Source organism: Pongo pygmaeus, chromosome 18 (assembly GCF_028885625.2).
Source record: "Pongo pygmaeus isolate AG05252 chromosome 18, NHGRI_mPonPyg2-v2.0_pri, whole genome shotgun sequence".
Lineage (NCBI taxonomy): Eukaryota > Metazoa > Chordata > Mammalia > Primates > Hominidae > Pongo > Pongo pygmaeus.
In genome coordinates this window covers 49,567,195-49,586,875 of record NC_072391.2, presented here as the reverse complement: position 1 = coordinate 49,586,875, position 19,681 = coordinate 49,567,195, and the positions used below count along the sequence as shown (strand labels likewise).

At 39.5% G+C, this 19,681-nt stretch overlaps 1 protein-coding gene across 7 annotated transcripts in view; it reads left to right on the top strand.

The window, feature by feature from the left end:
* Positions 1-19,681, top strand: part of TOX3 (TOX high mobility group box family member 3) — a 111,709-nt gene that overhangs the window by 56,761 nt on the left and 35,267 nt on the right. For 2 of the 7 annotated variants that reach the window (XM_054455182.2, XM_054455181.2), the window contains exon 1: positions 17,376-17,552. The exons of the other annotated variants lie outside the window; for them this stretch is intronic. In XM_054455182.2, coding sequence (XP_054311157.2) covers positions 17,535-17,552 — 18 coding nt within the window. In that variant the 5' untranslated portion in view covers positions 17,376-17,534. Of the gene's footprint in view, positions 1-17,375; positions 17,553-19,681 lie in introns of those variants that run through there. 7 annotated transcript variants of the gene reach the window in all.

Genomic DNA, 19,681 nt, shown 5'->3' with positions numbered 1-19,681 from the left:
TTCAATGAGGAAAGGAGTTTTAATTAGGCTGTGGGTAACTGTGGAAGTATTTTAACCCTGACAGTGACATGTATGATCAGACTTCCATATTGGAAGACTAACCCTATTGAAAACCAATTAAGTAAATTATGCTCTAGCCATGCCTTGGCATACTGTGTTAAAAATCACATCTTAGGCCAGGCATGGTAGCTTACAACTGTCATCCTGGCATTTTGGGAGGCTGAGGTGGGTGGATCGCTTGAGCCCAGAAGTTTGAGACCAGCCTGGGCCACATAGAGAAACCTTGTCTCTACAAAAAATAAAAAATTAGCTGGGTGTGGTGGTGTGCACCTGTAGTCCCAGCTACTCAGGAGGCTGAGGTGAGAGGATTGGTTGAATCCAGGAAGCTAAGGCTGCAGTAAGCCATATTCATGCCACTGCACTCCAGCCTGGGTGACAGAGCAAGACCCTGTAAAAAAAAAAAAAAAAAAAAAAAAAAAATTACATCCTAGAAGGTCTCAGTGAAGAAAATGATTACAGAATACTTTTCAATTTAAAAAATATACTAAATATAATTTTTGGTTCCCCCTTGTGAAGTGTTCATCTTGAGAGTGGGGTGAGAAATGCCTTTTGTGTTAGTCCTCAGACTTTCCAGTATTTTAAACAGTGCAATATAAATGACAAATGGAAATAAAGGTGTATTAGTCCATTCTCACACTGCTATAAAGAACTACATGAGACTGGGTAATTTACGAAGAAAAGAGGTTTAATTGACTCACAATTCCACAGGCTTAACAGGAAGCATTACTGGGAGGCCTCAGGAAACTTACAATCATGGCAGAAGGCAGAAGGGAAGCAAGGACCTTCTTCACATGGTGGCAGGAGAGAGGGAGAGAGTGAAGGGGGAAGTGCCACACACTTTTACACCATCAGATTTCCTGAGAACTCACTATCACAAGAACAGCAAGCGGGAAATCTTCCCCCATGATCCAGTCACCTCCTACCTTGGCATACTGTGTTAAAAAATCACATCATAGGCTGGGTGCGGTAGCTTACGCCTGTCATCAATTCAATGTGAGATTTGGGCAGGGACACAAATCCAAACCATATCAAAAGGTAACTCCAGGTGCAATGTGGAGGATGGGTTTGAAGGGGGGAAATTGGCATCTGAAGATTGGTTAGGATTGGTGGTAACCAACCGTTAGAAAGATATGCAGTGATGTGAAAGATGTTTGTGTGGTTGGTGTAGTTGAATGACCACATGTGGAGGATAAGAGAGAATCAAAGGTGGTGGCTTTGGAAAGGAAATTTAATAGAGTGATTGATTTCTGGACGGGAGCATATCTGAGATTGGTAAAGACAAGCTCTGTATTTGATTTGTTGAATATAAGTTGTTAGTAAGTCATCCAAGGCAATATTCAGAAGGAGTTAGAAATTTGCAACTCAGTATAGTGAAAGATATTCAAACTGGAGAGTGTTCGTGGTTGATGCATTGGGACATGATGAATTGTTAGAGGATGTGTTAAGAAGAAGCTGAGAACCTTTCCAGGGTATAAGACCACTGGCTTAGAGTGACTGTTTCCAAATGAAAATAACTCTTTCCAGAGGGTGATAGCTGAAAATGTCAGAGGAGGAAAAGTAATCATTTGAGACCTAGATACTATGGGGGACATGTCCATGGGCTTTGGAGATTAGAAGTCCACAGTAGACTTAATGATCACAGTGCATTAAATAGAGGAAGACAAATTGTAGGAGGATTAAAGGTGAAGGGGGACAGATCACAATGTGGAGATGGACACATAGTGGGTTTGGGGGAGGGAGGTACAAGATTAATTTGAGAGGGGCTCAGCAGTGTTTGCTCCCCTAACTCTAAGGGTGAATGGGACTGGAACATTTTGCTAGGAGGAAACAGTGGAGTGGGAAAAGTTGAAGAATCAAATGAGAGGTAAATTGACAGAGCCAAACCAAACCATGGTGGAGTAGGATTCAGAACACGGATGGAAGAATATGTTTTGCTGGGCAAAGGAAAAAAAAGAGATGATTTGAAGTTCTGGTTTGGGGCGATAGTTGCAAAAGAACTGCATACCTCATGGCCTCTGTTTACTCATTGAGGGACAAAGTCCATTAGTTGACAAGTGGGTGAGGTTTGGTGCTGAAAGGTTGGCAGAGCTGCTGTGGGGAAATGGGATAGGAAAAGTTACAGGTGCTGAGTGCTTGGAGAGGCTCTGCTGAGTCAGAAACCTAACAGTAAAAAAGCTCATGCCTATTTGGAGAGAGACGTTTTTGATGCTTATGTCTCCAAGGTATATTAATCGTGTGTGTCTGTATGTCTCTCTCTGTGTGTATATCTATTCCATAAGGAGAGCTCAGTACACATTTGTTGAATAAATGATTCAATCATAGATTTGTGGACAAGTTTTTTGGTCTACTTCCTAGAACCCAAGTAAATATAATGCCAAGATTTGAGTCTTTTTCCTGAGTCTGCTTTACTTTTTTGACTTTTGTTTTCCTTCTCTATGCTTGGTATTGCCTCTTCCACTAAAAAGAAAGTTTATGCAAGAAGAAAAAATTACATCCAAACACTTCTTGTGTCTTTTCTATGGATAAAGCATTAGACTTGCAGAAAAGTCATGACAACAAGATGGTCATTGCCCTTAGAAGCTTCCACTGTAGTGGGCATGGGGGTGGTGGGATGGAGCAGAGGAAGAATTAACCATTATCAACGCAAGCTGTGTCATAAAAAGAGATGGAAAGGAAGAGCTTTGGACGTTCCAGAGAAGGGGGTCAGTAAATCTGGTAGCTTGAGCTGAGCAAAGTTCCTTCAGTAGGTGAGGTGGTTTACACGGGACACTGATAAAAGCATGGAATTTCAGCAGGGGGCCACTGGCTAGGGGCAGGGTGTTTTGGAATGGAGGTGGCAAGAAGAAGAGTTTCCAATGGAAGAGAAAGCCTGAAGTTGGGAAAATATGGAATGTGGTCAAGAAATAAAATATACATACCAGGATACATAGGCAGATATATCCATATTTAGAAAGCACAGTGGGTTAGTTACTCATTGTCAAGTTTTGGCACTTGGAAGTTTCCCTTTGGCTTACTGAAGATAACTGATAGGACTTCAGATGAAAGGGGAAAGGATTCAATATGGGTCAGTTTCATTTTTTTAGACATATCAGAATTGTTGGGAAAAATTTGCTTTTCCCTATTAGTCATTAAATATTTGATTCCAAAAATCACAGACTTAAATTCACATTGCTCCACAGACACAACTGTCAGTTTCAAAGGGTCCCAACATCAACATATATCAAAACCAAATTATGTTGAACAATGGTTTCAAGTTTTGTCAGAAATTTCTTTAAATTCCCAGTTAATATTTCATGTGCTGACTTTAACTGCAAACCCTTATCTGATTCTCTTGTTTTTAAGACCTTATTGAAAAGATACAGGACAACAGTAGTTTGGGGCTTATACATTTTATTGTCCTAGGGACAAAAACAATCCTTTAATCCTGTTTCTTTTAGTAGATGTCACTTTCTTACGAACACATTCAGATACTTTCTCCTACTTAAAGGACGTGGGTATATAAAATTGGGGATGGAGGTGTTTCTCGCATAATACATGTGTGTTTAGTTTTGAACTGACCCTCCTTTAGAGCTATTAGTTCTTGAGGTGAAAGTAGTCTACATTACCTTCTGATATATGACACTCCCTAGTAGTGAAAGGGTATTGAGGAAGCTTATTTTTCTTCATTTTGCCACCATTCATGATGAACGGATGTCTTTTTCTCTTTTTTTTTTTCCATCTGACTCAGCTGCTCTGGTGGTCCTGATGGAGAGGAATGTGGGATTAGGGGGTGAGCTTGGAGCCATGCATGGTCACTACCAGAAGCCAACAGTTTCCGAGGTGTACAACTGTTGTCATCCCATGGTGAACAAGGCCTTCTCACTAATCCCAAAAGACGCAGCTTCTGCTTTATTATAAGAAAGCAGTTTTTGTCCATTTGTTCCAAGGATTTCCATTTATGTACCATTTTGGACTCTTTATCTACACAGGAATAATTTATATGCTAGGGGCATAATGCTTATTGTTTTTCCCCTTAGAACAAAGCAAGATCATATAGTGGATGGTCACCACTTTTTTTCTTTTAAAAATTAATTAATTAATTAAAGACGTAGAGGCTTGCTTTGTTGCTCAGGCTGGAGTGCAGTGGTACAATCATATCTTAATACACTCTCAACTTCCTGGGCTCAAGTGATCCCCCCGTCTCAGCCTCCAGAGTAGCTGGGACTACAGGTACGCACTACCACACTCAGCTAATTTAAAATACATTTTTTGGAAAGACGGGTCTCAATATGTTGCCCAGGCTGGTCTCGAACTCCAGGGCTCAACTGATCCTCCTGCCTAGGTCTCCCAAAGTGCTGGGATTACAGGCATGAGGCACTGCACCCGGCCCACAATTTCTTTATATCTATAATTCTTCCTTGGCCATAGCAGGCCTTCTTACTCTCAGCCACTTTTCCATTCTCCCACCAAAACTGGAGTTGAGCATTTGAATTTCTTTTTGATATGGTTCTGTGTAGGTACATGCATGTTCGTCCTATTTTCACAACTCCTGGAGGGCAGCTGGTGCCATCCCTCCCTTATACTTCTTCTCTGTGCTTTTGATAAATACCAAAGTGTCTTTGATGTCATTGAACCCAACAGATCTATTTCAGCCTCATTGTACTTCAAGCTTTTGCAGCATTCAACATTATTAATCACTTTCTCTTTAGTGAAGTCTTCTCTTGATGTCAGGGATCCCACCCTTGCTAGGCTTCCCTTCCACATCCCTTGCTGCCCTTTCTCAGGATCCTTTTTGGGATCCATGTCGTGGTCATCAGACATTGGTGTTCTTCAGGGTTCTCCCCTAGGCCTCTTCTCATCTCACTTGGGATGTTCTCCCTTCCCAATCTCAGTATGGGGGGGCCTCATTCATTGAACACCAGCATCCATGTGTCTCACAAAGAGTCTCACATGAAAAGGTCACTGTATTCCAGACTTTTTTGATAAATGACAGATATCTCTTGGCACCTCAACCCCAACAATGTTTAAAATGCACCCGTGCTTTGGCCCACTGCTGGAAGACTGATTCTGTTCAGCTTCCCCTGTGTTGATGAATGGCATTGCCACATATCCAGTTATGCCAGCCCCAAACCTAGAAGCTTCCTTGACGGTTCTTCTCCCTCATCCCTCTCAATTCATCATCAAGTCCAGGGAAAACACTCCTAAGGAAGTTCCTGGGATCCATCCATGACTCAGCTTTCCCCATCTTCGCTCTCTTCTCTCCATTACCATCTGGGGTCATGCTATCATCATCTCTCATCTGGTCTGATGCACAATTTTCCTAACTGATCTGCCAGTGCTCACTCTTATTTATTCTCCACCTATATGCTTCCTTTTTTGTTAATTTTATTTTATTTTAGATTCAGGGGGTACATGTGCATGTTTGTTACATGAGTATATTGCATGAGTATATTGAAACCCAACTGGTCAGGTTGGTCTTCTAGTGTACCTGTTACCCAAATAGTGAACACTGTACCTGATAGGTAATTCTGCAACCTTCATCACCCCCCGACTTCCTTTTGGAGTCCCCAGTGTCTGCCATTTCCATTTTTTATGTCCATGTGTACCCACTGTTTGGCTCTCACTTTTAAGTGACAATATGTGGTATTTGGTTTTCTGTTTCTGAGTTAAATTTACTTAGGATAATGGCCTCCAGCTCTATCTATGTTGCTGCAAAGAACATGATTTCATTCTTTTTTATGACTCCATAGTATTCCATGGGGGGGATACACACACACACACACACACACACACACACACACACATATATAGATACACACACACACACACATCTATACACACACACACATCTATACACACACACATATATACATACATACATGTGTGTATATATGTATGTATGTGTATACATGTATATATACACACATGTATGTATGTGTGTGTGTGTGTATAGATATATATATATCTCTCACATTTTCTTTATCCAGTCAGCTGCTTATGTGTACTTAGGTTGGTTCCATGACTTTGCTATTGTGAATAGTGCTGCAATGAGCATAACAAGTATAGGTGTCATTTTTATATCATGATTTCTTTTTCTTTGGGTAGATACCCAGTACTGGGATTGCTGGGTTGAATGGTAGCTCTATTTTCAGTTCTTTGAGAAATCTCCATACTGTTTTTCATAGAGATTGAACTAATTTCCATTCCCATCAATAGCTGTATCCTTAATGGCATAATTCACAGGAGAAGTCTCACATTCATTCATTTATTCACTTATATCTGTAGTTATTTGACTGTTATCTTATTTCACTGCACTGGGCTAGATGCTCCATGAAGGCATAGATTTTTTTTTTTCTAATGTTTTTTTACTACCTTAGCAAACTTTCTGGCACATAGGAGTTAATCAGAATATATTTGTTGTAAAAATGAGTAAATGAATCAACAGTAAAACTTGATTATTGCTGTTTGTTATTTTCAGAATTTATGTGTATTTTACATGCTTCATGCCGATGGAGATTAATGAAATCCTTCTTGAGCAGTTTCATTGTAAATAAATATATACTTTTTTTCTGATTGCAGAACTAGTAGGTCCTAATGTTAAAACACATGGAAAACATAGAAAAGCAAAAGAATAAAAGAATTCTATCAAACGGGATATGGTTTTGAATCATGTTTTTCTGTTATACCATGACTATTTTCCTTTGTCATTCAAACTGCTTCAGAATTGTTTAAAATTAAATTGACAAATTTGAGACACAAAACCTTTCTAGAATAGTTGTCTTTGATGAATGAAAACTTTTGGAAAGACTTTGTTTTGGAAAACTTTTGGAAAGACTTTAGGGAAAGAAATTTCCCTAAAGTATTGGAGTCCACAAGGTATGATGAACATTAGGCTCCTTTTAAAATATATTACATTTTGTTTAGGGTCAAAAATATGTTTTCTGCTAAGGTAACTACTGCCAGTTTATGTAACCCCATGTTATTATCTGGATCTTCCATCATTCCAATTTCTCAAGGCTAGTATGAGGATTCCTTGGTTAGTATTTTTTACAAAGCAACATTGTATATAGTTCCAGTTAGCCACATTAAGTGCTAACTTCAGGTTCTACCACTAGGAATTAAATATTTCTTTGTTAAGGTTACTTTTCTTGTATTATAAAAACTGCCCTGTGGCTCCTCTCATGCCTGTAATCCCAGCACTTTGGGAGGCCGAGGTGGGAGGATCACTTGAGGTCAGGAGTTTGAGACCAGCCTGACCAACATGGTGAAACCCTGTCTCTACTAAAAAAACAAAAATTAGCCAGGTGTGGTGGCAGGCACCTGTAATCCAAGCTACTCGGGAGGCTGAGGCAGGAGAATGACTTGAACCCAGGAGGCAGGGGTTGAAGTGAGCCATGATTACGCCACTGCACTCCAGCCTGGGTGACAGAGCACTCTGTCTCAAAAACAAAAAAAACAAACTGCCCTGTCTAGTAGAGGAAGCAACTTTACCATTTCACCCAACAGTGAATGGGTAGGCAACATGTAGGTTTCATCTCAGCTCATTTCACAAAGGCACATGAAGGGAGTTTATAACTGTACAGTGCTGGAATGAGGTACGCCCGTGGTGTTTTCCCAGCTCTCCCCGTCTAGGCAATGCAAGAGTCAAGAACTTTGACTTAGTATAATGTATTTTCTGTTTTCTCTGGAGGGTTTACTTTTCCTTGGGGAATTCTGATCCCTTGTGTCTAGAGCTTTCCTTTGATATGCACCCTTTTATTTTCAGTTGTGCCTTAAGATATTCAGTGTCACCACTTTATAATCTTATTAAAGTCATTAAAACATGGAAGTGAAACAGTGTGGATGATGTGCGTCATTGTTGAAGGCGTGGTTTTCCTGGGAGATTTTCTTGGGAGGGCATATTTTTGGTCTGGAGTATTTAGCACAGTGGAAAAGGGAGTGGCTTATGGCTAGTGCCAGATGGACGTCCCTCATGGAATCTGTTACTTATCCCAGAGGCCCTATTATACAGGGGTTTATTTTCAATATTAATCTTGATATGAAGGCAGCTGCAGTTCTTAAAAAAAATCATACCTCTAACTTATTTTTATTATGGCCAAAGAAATTTATAGATTGGCTTTATAGATGGATTCTACTATTCCCCTCAGTTATTAACCAGCACTGTGGAATGTGTTGTAATTTTTCCTGTGTGCCATATATATTTTTCCACTAGTAGCGATGAGAAAAATAATTCTTTTTTGTTAGGAATAAATGGATTCAGTGTGTATGGTAATATGTACACTTTGTATAAGAGTTGCTGTAAATAAGGTGCTAACATTTTACTTTAAAGGTAAGTAGTGTGTCCCCCCTCCCTTTTTTTAGCTTCTCAACAAGAATTTTCTCTCCAAATACGCTGCATTTTTAACTGTGCCATATCCAGAGGGTTAATAAATATTTAGATAGTATATATAGTGTCTTTAGCTTAAAATGCACCCTAACTGATATCCTTTTGTGGTTGTTTTAAGAATTTTTACATCTGTTTTTCCTCCCTTTTGGTCACTTTTGCATTTACAACTTGATATAATTTGCCTAAATACAGTTGAGTCACTCTTTTAGAATTTGATTTTTGCTGAAGTGAGTAAAATTTAATATATGATTTAAGAAGAGCTACTTACAAATTGCTGTATAATCACATCTTTTTAAATGTTTGTAAGGAAATGTTAAGGTAATCTTAAATGTATTAGTATACAGTGACTGTTTGGGATCCCAAGAATAAAATGCCTCCATTATTTAGGAATACTTAAATTCATGGTTATTTTATATAAAATGCTAAAATAAGTTGTAGCTGAACACCAGATTAAAATGTACATCTTGACCGAATTCCATTATTTGTCTTCAAGATGAAAGCCAGCAGCCCCTACTTTGAAGGGATTTTATTTTATGGTTATGTTTAAGAAACCATTAGCCACATACTCAAACTAATTAAAATATAGGTTTAGCAAAAACCCTTCTTTTAAAATAAATATAAGATATAAAATCTTAAGTTACAGATTTTGGAATAGTTGGTTGGGAGGAATGTGATTTCTGTCCTTCCTGCCCTAAGACCTCATCAGAAGTGGGATTTAGAGCCTCATGTGAGCTCTTTCCTAGTAAAAGATTTTAGATAAACACAACTGGTAAAATACAGAGAACTAATGAAAGCTATATGATCACCCATCTGGTAAAAAGTTGTCCCTACAGAATTCCGGCAATCATAAAATCACAGAAAAATGTATGTAATCAAGATATTCTTGCAGTGTGAGCAAAAGCTTTCTGCCACTATGCAGGAAAACATTAGCCCTGACATGTTTCTAAAGCCAGACTGGTACCAGTGGTTTCATAGATTCCCATAATTTCTTATCAGCTATCTTAGACTTGCTCTTAAACAATGATAAATGTGAATTAAGAGACATTAATAGACCTCAGATGTAATCCTGTTTGGCTTAAGTGATTATATGTTATATATGCTTATGAACTTCTTATCATTGATGATTTGTGAGTTAAGTAGGCTTTAGGTATTTGGTTTATCAAATATGATTAAGACTGGAAAATAAACACATTCAGTCCCTTATAATACTCAAGGAAGAATTTATCGGTTTATTGATCTTTTAAAAATGTTAGCCTTAAAAGAACATGTTAAACTATTTCTGTTTCTTGGCTTATTCTCAGCAGGAACAAAAAAAGCAACTGGGTGTTTATATAAATGGAAAACTTCATTGCTGAGAACCTACTAGTTGATATATATTTGAAACACATTTAAGAGAAGCTTTAATTGCAGTCAGTAATCTTATAGATATATCCAAAGGCAACACAATGCCCTCTTGAAGAAAGAACACATCGTATTTGGATAGTGTAGATGCAGTGATTCTGTAATATTTATTGTAAATACCTCGTCTCGAATTTATGTTTAATGTATGGATTGATCTATATCAGAGTTTCCCAGTCTCTGTTGACTCTTCGGATAGGGCAGGTCTTTGTTGTGGGAGGCTGCCCCGTGAATTGTAGGATGTTTAGTGACACCCTGGCCTTTATCCCCTGGATGCCAGAAGTCATGACAATAAAAAAAACTCTCTCCAGACATTATCAAAGGTCCCCTGAGGAATAAAATTGCCCCGGTAGAGAATCACTGATGTTTATACCTATCTGTTTATAACTGTTTATAGCTTTATCTGCATCTGTGTATTAGCACATTAGTTTTTGGCACCTGAACATGATTATGGTTTAAGAGCATTACATTTTATACTTTAGAAATCAAAGAATGGAAGATAGTATACGAAGTCGTTGGTGTTTTGGTGGAATTTACACTAACTCATAATTAAAGGGATTTATTGAAATTAGAGAGCACGTGTTTTTACTATTGGTTAGTGAAAGAGTTCGGTTACTGAACTAAGGGAGTTTTGTAATTAGTTAAAAGGTTTTCATTTTAAAATACTGAGGAACATTTTATTTAATTTGTTTTTCCTTTTTTACATTTGAAGTTTCACATGGTTGTGCAAGAAGTGATGCCCAGGAGACTTACTCGGGGTGTCCAGTATAAACATGTCATGTCATTAGAGGCCTGAAAGTTTGTTTTCAGCAGAAAGTCTCTAAGGTCCTTCATTGGGTTGCAGCAAGAACTACAAAGTCTGGCAGTACAAGGAAAATAACTCAGATTTTATCTTACATGACTTTTTATTTCTATTTTGTTTTAAGGCTTGACGGTACTTTGGCAACCATAATAGCAGTGGTTCACCTGAATTTGATGTGGGCTGCATCATGTGCACAGAAAAATAAATTGCTTAGTAACAAGTGTCTTTAACCACATTGAAGCTGCCAAGTGCAAGCCTCCCTGGGGTTCATCCTGAGGCCATTGCATTATCAGTTGAGTACCTATTGTGTGCCTGGCCCTGGTGTTGCAATGGCCAATGAGGCATTGCCTCTGCCTACAAGGACTGTAGCAGGGAGACAGACACTGAAATGGGATCATTTTAACACAGTTTAGAGCAATGCACAGGTTGCCTTGGAGCTTAAAGGAGGAGAATCCAGTCCAGCTAGGGGAGGGGAAGGTGGTGCCAGGGAAGGCTTTTCCAAAGAGTTGTTTTCTGAGCATCCTTGAAGATGATACCTACTGTGTGCATCAGTAGAACTGCTTATTATGAATGAATTCACACTAAAGTTCCCATGGCAGATGAGAGCTAAGTTGTTATTCCTCCCAGCGATATCGGGATTTATAACAGGTCACAACCCTTTCTAAACCCAAGAGAGGATACTGCTAGTAATAGAAGCTTGCATGTCATATCTTTCCATGGAGAAGGGGTCTTTTCAATTCTAGCAACATCAGAAAATGTAACCACCTTTTCCATCTGGACTAATGGATTCTCTTAGCTGTCATTTCAGTGATTCTCACAAAAAACAAAACAGACCAAGCACATCTCTTTTGTAAGTTGCTGTCATTTTATAAGAGATGCCCAGTAGTTTGCCAAATACAAGAGAAGACACGCAGACTAGACATTATTCTTACCTTCTGAAAATTATGCCTCAAATTTTATCTTCAGCTGTCATGGTCTGATCTTCCTTCTCCTTTGTGTTTAGTCTCTTCTCTACCTGCAAACATTCACAAGTCTCCTTTTATTCATAAGCATGTTCAAGCTAAGCCTCCCCTAAGCACAGTGTATACTTGCAGGCTCCTATATCAGCCTTGTCTCTGTCCTTCCTGCCTAGAATTCATACATCTTCATTTCTTGGTATGCAAGGTTCACTTTGATGACATTAGGTAGGCCTTTGCCCAAGTACTTTTATCTACCAAAGTGCTTTTGTCTTACAGGTGAGATCCTACACATCCTTCAAGACCTCACTCCAATGGCTCGTCTTGTTTGAAAACTTCTGCTGACTTTCAAGGGGGAGTACTTCAAATATCTCCTCCACGTAGTACCTGTCATGAGGAGTCATATCTGTCTTTTCTATTAGAGCTGTTCTTGGGTAGAAACTGGGTCTTATTCACATTTTTAGCCCAATATTTACCATTGTATCTTTTATATTGTAGGCACTTAATAAATGTTATACAGAATGTTTCAATGACCCATTCATTTTCCCCAGATCATAGAACTTCTGTCTTCCCAGGCTTCTCATTTCCAACTCTGACATTTATCAAGTGCCTCTCTGTATGACATCCTTTCCTGGGAGTTTGTGTTGTCTCCCTTCTTCTTGCAAAGCCCAGCCCCATATAGTTCTATGCTTTCCTCCTTAGAAATGAGGAAACAGAAGTTCAGAGAGGTAACATGAAGCAACTTACCTGATGATACTCAGCTTGTAAGTAGTAGAGCTGGGGTTTGAATTTGGATGTTTCTGGCTTGCTCATTCACTTATGCATTCAACAGAAACATACTGAGCAGCTCCTGTGGGCCAGATACTCTTACAGCATTGAACTAGACAAATGGACTGTCTATTCTAGAATGGAGAGAAATAGTAAATGGACAAATAAATCCAGTACATTAGTCAGTGATGAGTGACTTTGTATCTCTGATGAGATATAAAGGAAGAGAATGGGCAAGAGACAGGGAGGGCACGTGGAGGTCCTTTTAGCTAAGCTGACCTGGGAGGACTCCCTGAGGAGTGAACATTGAGCAGAAACCTACGTAAAGTTAGGGATAAAAGGGAGAGCGGCCCAGGCAAGAACAGCAGGTGCAATGAGTGGCCCAGAGAAAGAACTGAGGACCAGGCAGTGCAGTGTTTCTGGAGCTTAGTGGGTGGCAGCTGCTCTCTTAGGAGGGAGTTTGGAGAAGGAGCCAGCACCCAGATGATATAGGGACTTGTAGCCCATGGCAAGGAGTTTGAGTTTTACTCTAAGTGTCTTTGGGAAGCCATTGGAGTTCTCTAAATAGTAAAATTCTCTTGCACTGTCATATAAGCTATAGCAGTTTGTAAAACAGATATGCTTGGTCTCTGTTGGTTTCTTCAAAACTCATTGAAATGTCACCTGGCCATTAGTATAGATACAAAAAATGGCTTTAAGCCTGGCATGGTGGCACATGCCTGTTATCCAAGTGACTTGGGAGGCTTAAGTGGGAGGATCATTTGAGCCTAGGAGTTTGAGGCTACAGTGAGCTATGATAGCACCATTGCACTCCATCCTGGGCAACAGAGCAAGACTCTGTCTCTTAACAAATTTAAAAATTTTTGATAAAGAAAAGGTGATGTTATACACACTTACCCATTTAATCCTCAAAACCCCTGTGATGTGGCAAATACTGTTCTTATCCCTGTTTTATTGATGGGAAAATTGAAACACACGGAGAGTAAACAGCTTGTACACAATGACAGCTAGTAAGTAGTTCAGCTGGAAGCTGAACTTGTTCTTAAGACAAGTAAGACAGCTTGCCTGCCATCCCACAACTAGTTTGGTGCTAGGATTGGAATTCAAAGTTACTCTGACTCCTGTAAAGTGCTTTCTGAGTTTTGTTCTTCCTACTGTTGCCTGTGCCCAGTCTAGACACTTTCAACCTCCTGCCAGCCTTGAAGTGTTCTTCACTGGTCTCCTTGGCACCAGCCTTTCTTAATACTACTCTTGTGCATCTCACACTATTGATAAGTTCAGGTGTGGGCTTTACATCTCTCTCTCTCTGCCTCCTTCCTCTAACAAAATCCTTTGTGGACACTTTTATTTAATATATTTCAAAATATTTAGGTTAGCCTTCAAGGCCCACCAGAGCCTGGCTTCCTACCATCTCCTCCAGCTTTCTTCCCTTTCTCCTGTAGCCAAATTGCTCTCTGATTTGTTCTTTGAACGTAGCCTGTGTACAAGTAGGTCTGAAGCTTCACTCACTCCCTCCTTTTTGCCTGGGACTCCCCATCTGTCTGCCTTCTTTCTTGGTTAAAGACTTGTTCCTAACTATTGGGTACTATGCTCAGTACCTAGATGATGGGATCATTCATATCCCAAACCTCAGCATCATGCAGTATACCCATGTAACAAACATGTACATCTACTCTCTGAATCTAAAATAAAAGGTGAAATTATATATTGAAAAAAGACTTGTCCTCTGAAAGGCCATTCCTTTTTGACTCCTCCTCCTAGATTTGCAAGCCACTTGTCACTGAGTTGGCCCTTAGCTTGATATATTTTTTTGTCTCATCACCCCAACTGAGTTTTCATCCCTTAAAATCAACAATCATATCTTCTACTTCTCTGCATCTACAGAGAAGTAGATAATATATTCCACTAAATGTATCCTATTAAGTGGCATTTAATAGGGACTCAGTTAAGTGTTGGTAAAGCTTTCAGGGAGAAGGGAGGGAGACAAACTGGAATTAACACAAAAGATGTAGTCACTTCGCAACATATGTGTTACCATTGGCTTTTTTTGTGGGTGTGTATTTGAAGAGAACCAGAGATCAGAGGCCTTCTCTTCCTGTTCTCCAAATATTGGTGATGATTGGTTGCTTGGCCAATCTCAAAGATGGCCCCATTTTTGCTAAAAAAAAAAAAAAGCAAGAAAAAACTCCCCAAAACAAAACAAAAAAGCCCTCTTAATTCTGGAACCTTAGTATCCACTCCTACTTATATTTGTTTTCCTGATATTAAACAAGTGCAGTTGGGTTTGAGAGGGTGTTTTTTCTTTCTTGCCACTTTTAACTAGTCCAGATGGTTATGCGATTCACAGACTCAAATGCGTCCAGATCATGAAAATCCCAAGGCCTCCGTGTTTGAGCAGAGTCCATATGTTTAGGCATTGTTGTTACTTGTGTGGGTCCACAGAACTTGTTGAAGAATCCAACAGTGGAACTTGTGTTCCTACCTGATCCAAGTTTGGATGTTCCCATCCTTCCTCCTGGTGATATGGGTAGAAGGGGCTGGATGGTCACCTCACAAATGGTTGCATGTCCCTGTCATCCAGGAAAGTGAGAGGAGATTGTAAATATGCGTGCCAAGCCTTCATTGCTATAAACAAAACAGCTTGTGCTCTATCAGCATTTCTGTGAGATGTGTAGAAACGTTTATTTTAAAAAAAGGAATTTCCACATTAGTCTAAAATGAACTAGGCTAGTCGTTCTCAAATATTAGAGTGCTTTGGAGTTCCTTCAAAGCTGGTTAAAAATACATGTATTAGGGTCCCACCGCCTAGAGATTCTGCTACAGTAAATCCAGAGTGGGGAGCGGGTAATGCTCATTTTTAACGGCCATCTGGTTGTTCTGCAGTCCTTAGCACAACACTTGGAGAAACCCTGACCTATAATATAAAGCATTTTTTTAGAAGAGGAAATTTTAAATTAGAAAAAAATTAGCTGTCAAATCTAACACTTGAATCCTTGCCCCCATTGACTGTATGCTGTTGGTTCTCTCTTCTCTCAGCATTTTGCCTGCAGGCCAGAATCTGTGTTGTTCATTGCAGTTTGTGCTCAGCCACCGAAGGCACCTATCCCTAGCACCCAACCCCCATCCACCTAGGGCTCTATAAAAAGGTTAGCGCATTTTCTAGAGTAAAGCCTTTTTCTAGGTAGATAGTTCTGGGGTTCAAAACAGGACTTTTATTATAACACAGAAGCCTTAATGTTACCATATTTTTCCCATAGATGTAGTTTGGTGAGTGACTAGTGGTGTTGGCTGCTGGACATCTTATTTTCACTTGGATTTCAAGTACTGTGTCTGGATGGGCTTGGACAGCAGTTCTGAGTATCATTATTTTGCACCCAGAAATTCGTTTGTGCCTATTGAACACCTACTATTTACCAAACACTCTTCTTCTTACTGGGACATCAGTGTAAAAGACAGACAAAACATTCTTATCTTTATTGAATTTATATTCTAGTGGGAGGAGAAAGGCAGTAATGATATTGTTTGATGTTGAAAACTATTCATGGAAAAAGTAGACTTGGGGAAGAGGGATAGAGAGTGTTGGAGGTGGAGGAGGGTAGTCAGAGAGAAGGTGACATCTGAGAAAAGACTCCAAAGGCAGGGAGTGAACGAACCCTGGGAACATTTACAGGGACAATAGTCCAGACAGAAGAAACAGCCAGTGCAAAGGCCCTGGGGTGGGAACATGTCTGGGGTGGTGAAAGAACAATAGGAAGCCAGTAGGCTAGAGGAGTGTGAGCAAGGGGAAGGATGATGGCCAAAAGGTAAGAAGAAATGGGGCAATTGTAAGGATTGGGCATCTCCCTTGAATGAATCAGAAGCCATTGGAGAGTTTTGAGCAGAAGAGTGACAGGGTCCGAGTTAGATTTACTCCCTCCCTCCCTTCTTTCCCTCCTTCCTTAGTTCTTTTCTTCCTTCCCTCCATCTCTTACTTTTTCTTTTCCCCTGTCCCTCTCTCCCTCCCTTCTTTCTTCCTTTCCTTCATTTTCTTTCTTTCCTCTTTCTTCTTTTTTTTTTGAGACAGGGTCTTACTTTGTCACCCTGGCTAGAGTGCAGTGGCATAGTCATAGCTTATTGCAGCCTCAAACTCCTGGGCTTAAGCAATCCTCCCATCTCAGCCTCCTGTGTAGCTGAAACTACAGGCGTGTGCCATCATGCCTGTAATTTTTTTTTTTTTTTAGTAGAGATGGGGTATCACTATGTTGCCCAGGCCAAACTTAGATTTTCGAAAGGCCTCTTTGTCTCTGTGTTGAGGATAGTCTGTTGGGAAGTATGGTAGAACCAGAGGGACTTGCTGGGAAGGTAGTTGCAGAGGTCCAGGAGGAAATGAATGGCTTGGGCCTGGGTGGATCCCGAGAGGCAGGCACACATGGTCCATTTTGGGTACAGTTGGAAAGATAAGCCAACAGAATCTCCTGATGATTGGATGAAGGAAGGGAGACAGAGAGAGAGGATTCAAGAATGATATTTGGCCTGAGTCACCAAAAGTGAGTCATTTCCCCATCAAAGACTGTGGGTGGAGCAGGCTTTGAGGAGAAGATGAGGAATTCAGTTTTGGACATAGGTCTAAGATGTTTACTGACATCCAATTGGAAGGGCTGTAGACAGTTGGATGTATAAATGTGGTGCTCAGGGGATCCTCATCTAGGAGTTTTAGCATGTGGACGTGTGTGTGTGTAATTATATGTATGTGTGTGTAAATCTATATAATTGTATGTACATAATTAGCAGAATTGTGTGCATATATGCTTGTGTGTATATATAACTATATATAATTATATATAGATGCCTATATTATACCTTATAGCCTGTTGTTTGCAATGTTTTGTTTCTAAAGTATTGTTGAACCTCCAACCTTTGGTGTAGATGGTCTTTAGTCACAAAGTCATGCTTTGCTTCCTAATGTGGTGCTCCAGACCCATCCACTATAATCATCAGTATTCATCATCATTCGCCATATTGGCTTGTTTTCACTCCTTTGGGCTTTGTGTCTTGAAACAGATTACTAATGCTGAAAATGGCTGAACCTTGATGATCTCTCCTAAGTTCTCTTCCAGGGGATAGTTAACCGAGCCTTCACGTGCGTGTGGACTTTGCAGTCCTGCCTCTGCCAGCATGTGACCGTGCTTGGCACACTTGATCCATCATGGCACAGTTCATTTGTGTAAGTGACTTGACTGATGTCCATAGTGAGGCATCAAGTTGGATGGTGTCTGCTAACAAATCTAACGGGGGAAAAAGAAAAGAGAATTCGAAGGATTATCTTTTTTTTTTAGGATTAAGTTTGTGCCATTTAGCTGTTTGAGACCCTGTAGTTAATGCTGCTTTATTAGAAGCCTATACAATTCTTCACATGGGTGTCAAAATAATTTCAGTGAAAATGATGTTATGTGGATGCATCAAGCTGAAGTATTCGTCTCGTGATTACAGATGGGTTTTTGTCTGGCCTGTTCCACTTTCTTCCAGCCCCTTTGCTGGACTAGCTAGACTTAACAATCCACATTAATTTACTTTGGCACTTCACACGGTCAAACAGGCCACGAACACGATGGTCCTTAATAAATTTCTAAAAAATCCTGCGGTGCTCCTTTTTAATTGACGTCCTTCACAGATTGTATTTGCCCAAGCTATAATTACTCATCAAGCAGCAAAAGCAAATCTACCTCCAAGTACAATGAAGATGTTCTTTTTGAAATTATTAAGATACAGAAGTTCAACGCAGAGTAATTTAGTTCTGCTTTATAATGATATCTTTGGGGACTCTATCTTTGGGGATCACATCTATTAGAGCCTATCAGCATGGAAAAGGACCTATCACCTCCAGTGTGCCTCATAAATGCCAAATACCCCTGATTCCCAGTGACCATTTATGTGTCTTTAAAACAGTTGGAATTGGCTGATTTCTTTAATAATGTTTGTATATGACCTTTAGAACAATTAACTACTTTACCTGATATTCATTTAGTTTATTTGGAATATTTTATTTTGACTCTTGAAATTGCATAGAAGGCCCCATATATGGTTGAGTAGGGGATCTTTGAGGGAACATCAGTGGAGGGTTATAATCTAGAAAGTTTAGAAATAGACCAAGTTAAGGTGACTTAGAATGAATAATTAAAAATTCTTATTTAGTTGATTCATATTAATAAAACAAATACATTTTACCATGGTGTAAAATTAGGATATTAGCTTTCCTAAGAAAGATTCAGGGAAAATAAAATAATATTGTCAATAAAGGGCTTAGAACAAGCCTTCCCAAACTGTGTTTTCACAGGGTATTGCAGGGGAAACAAAAGGAAGTGATCCACAGCTTGTTGTTTGTTTGTTTCCTGTCTCCCCCTTAAAGAAAAATGTAAGCTTCATCCAAGTAGAAAACTTGTCATCTTTTCCATCATATTGCCTCCAGTGCCTAGCACAGCCCCTTGTACATAATAGGCACATAAATATTTGTTGGATGAAGGAACTGTGGGACTTCTCAGAGCCTTTAACCTTATAGCAAGCATTGTGACTCATCAAAGGGAAGTCAGCCTTTCCCAAACTTACTGGACCATGGAACCATTTCTTGAGGAGCATTTTACTAGACTTGAGTGCCTCTGGGAAATTCTAACTTTGAGTAAAATAAATAAAAAAGTAAAACTGAATTGATCACTGAGTGAAATATTCAAGCTTTTACAGATACCGGAATGTAAATGACAGAGATCATTAGGTAGGGAGGAGGCTAGACTTCCGTGGTTGAATCTATAACCTTGGGCAAGTTACTTGAACCCTAGGAGCCTCAGTCTACTGATCCATAAAATAGGGATGATAATTATCTTACTGGGTGTTGGGAAAATAGATTATGATTAGTCTCAGTTTGGAAAACTAAATGAAATAAAGTATGTAGAGGGTGTCACTGGGCTAAATACTTATTACTATCATTTTTTAAAAAGTAAGTGAAAATGACTCCAGTTAGGTGGGTGATTAGGTGATTTATGTGTGATCAACCTTTCTCCCTCTCTCCCTTCAACAAATACTAGAGTGCTTATAATATTCCAGGCATTGTTAGTTCTGGGAGAGATGTCAGTGAACACAGTTAAGGCCCCTTCCCCATGGACCTGTGGGGTTTTGTACTATAATGTGTTTACTGATGTCACTGCCTCTTAGAACATAAAGTAAATTTAATTGTACACAATTCACTTAAAGTTAATTGTTCTGAGGTCATTATATTAGAGACCTGCCCCAAAGGAGCACTTTTTCTCTCAGAATCAGATCTGTTCTTACAACAAATGACTAAAGCAGGATTCATAGGTCACA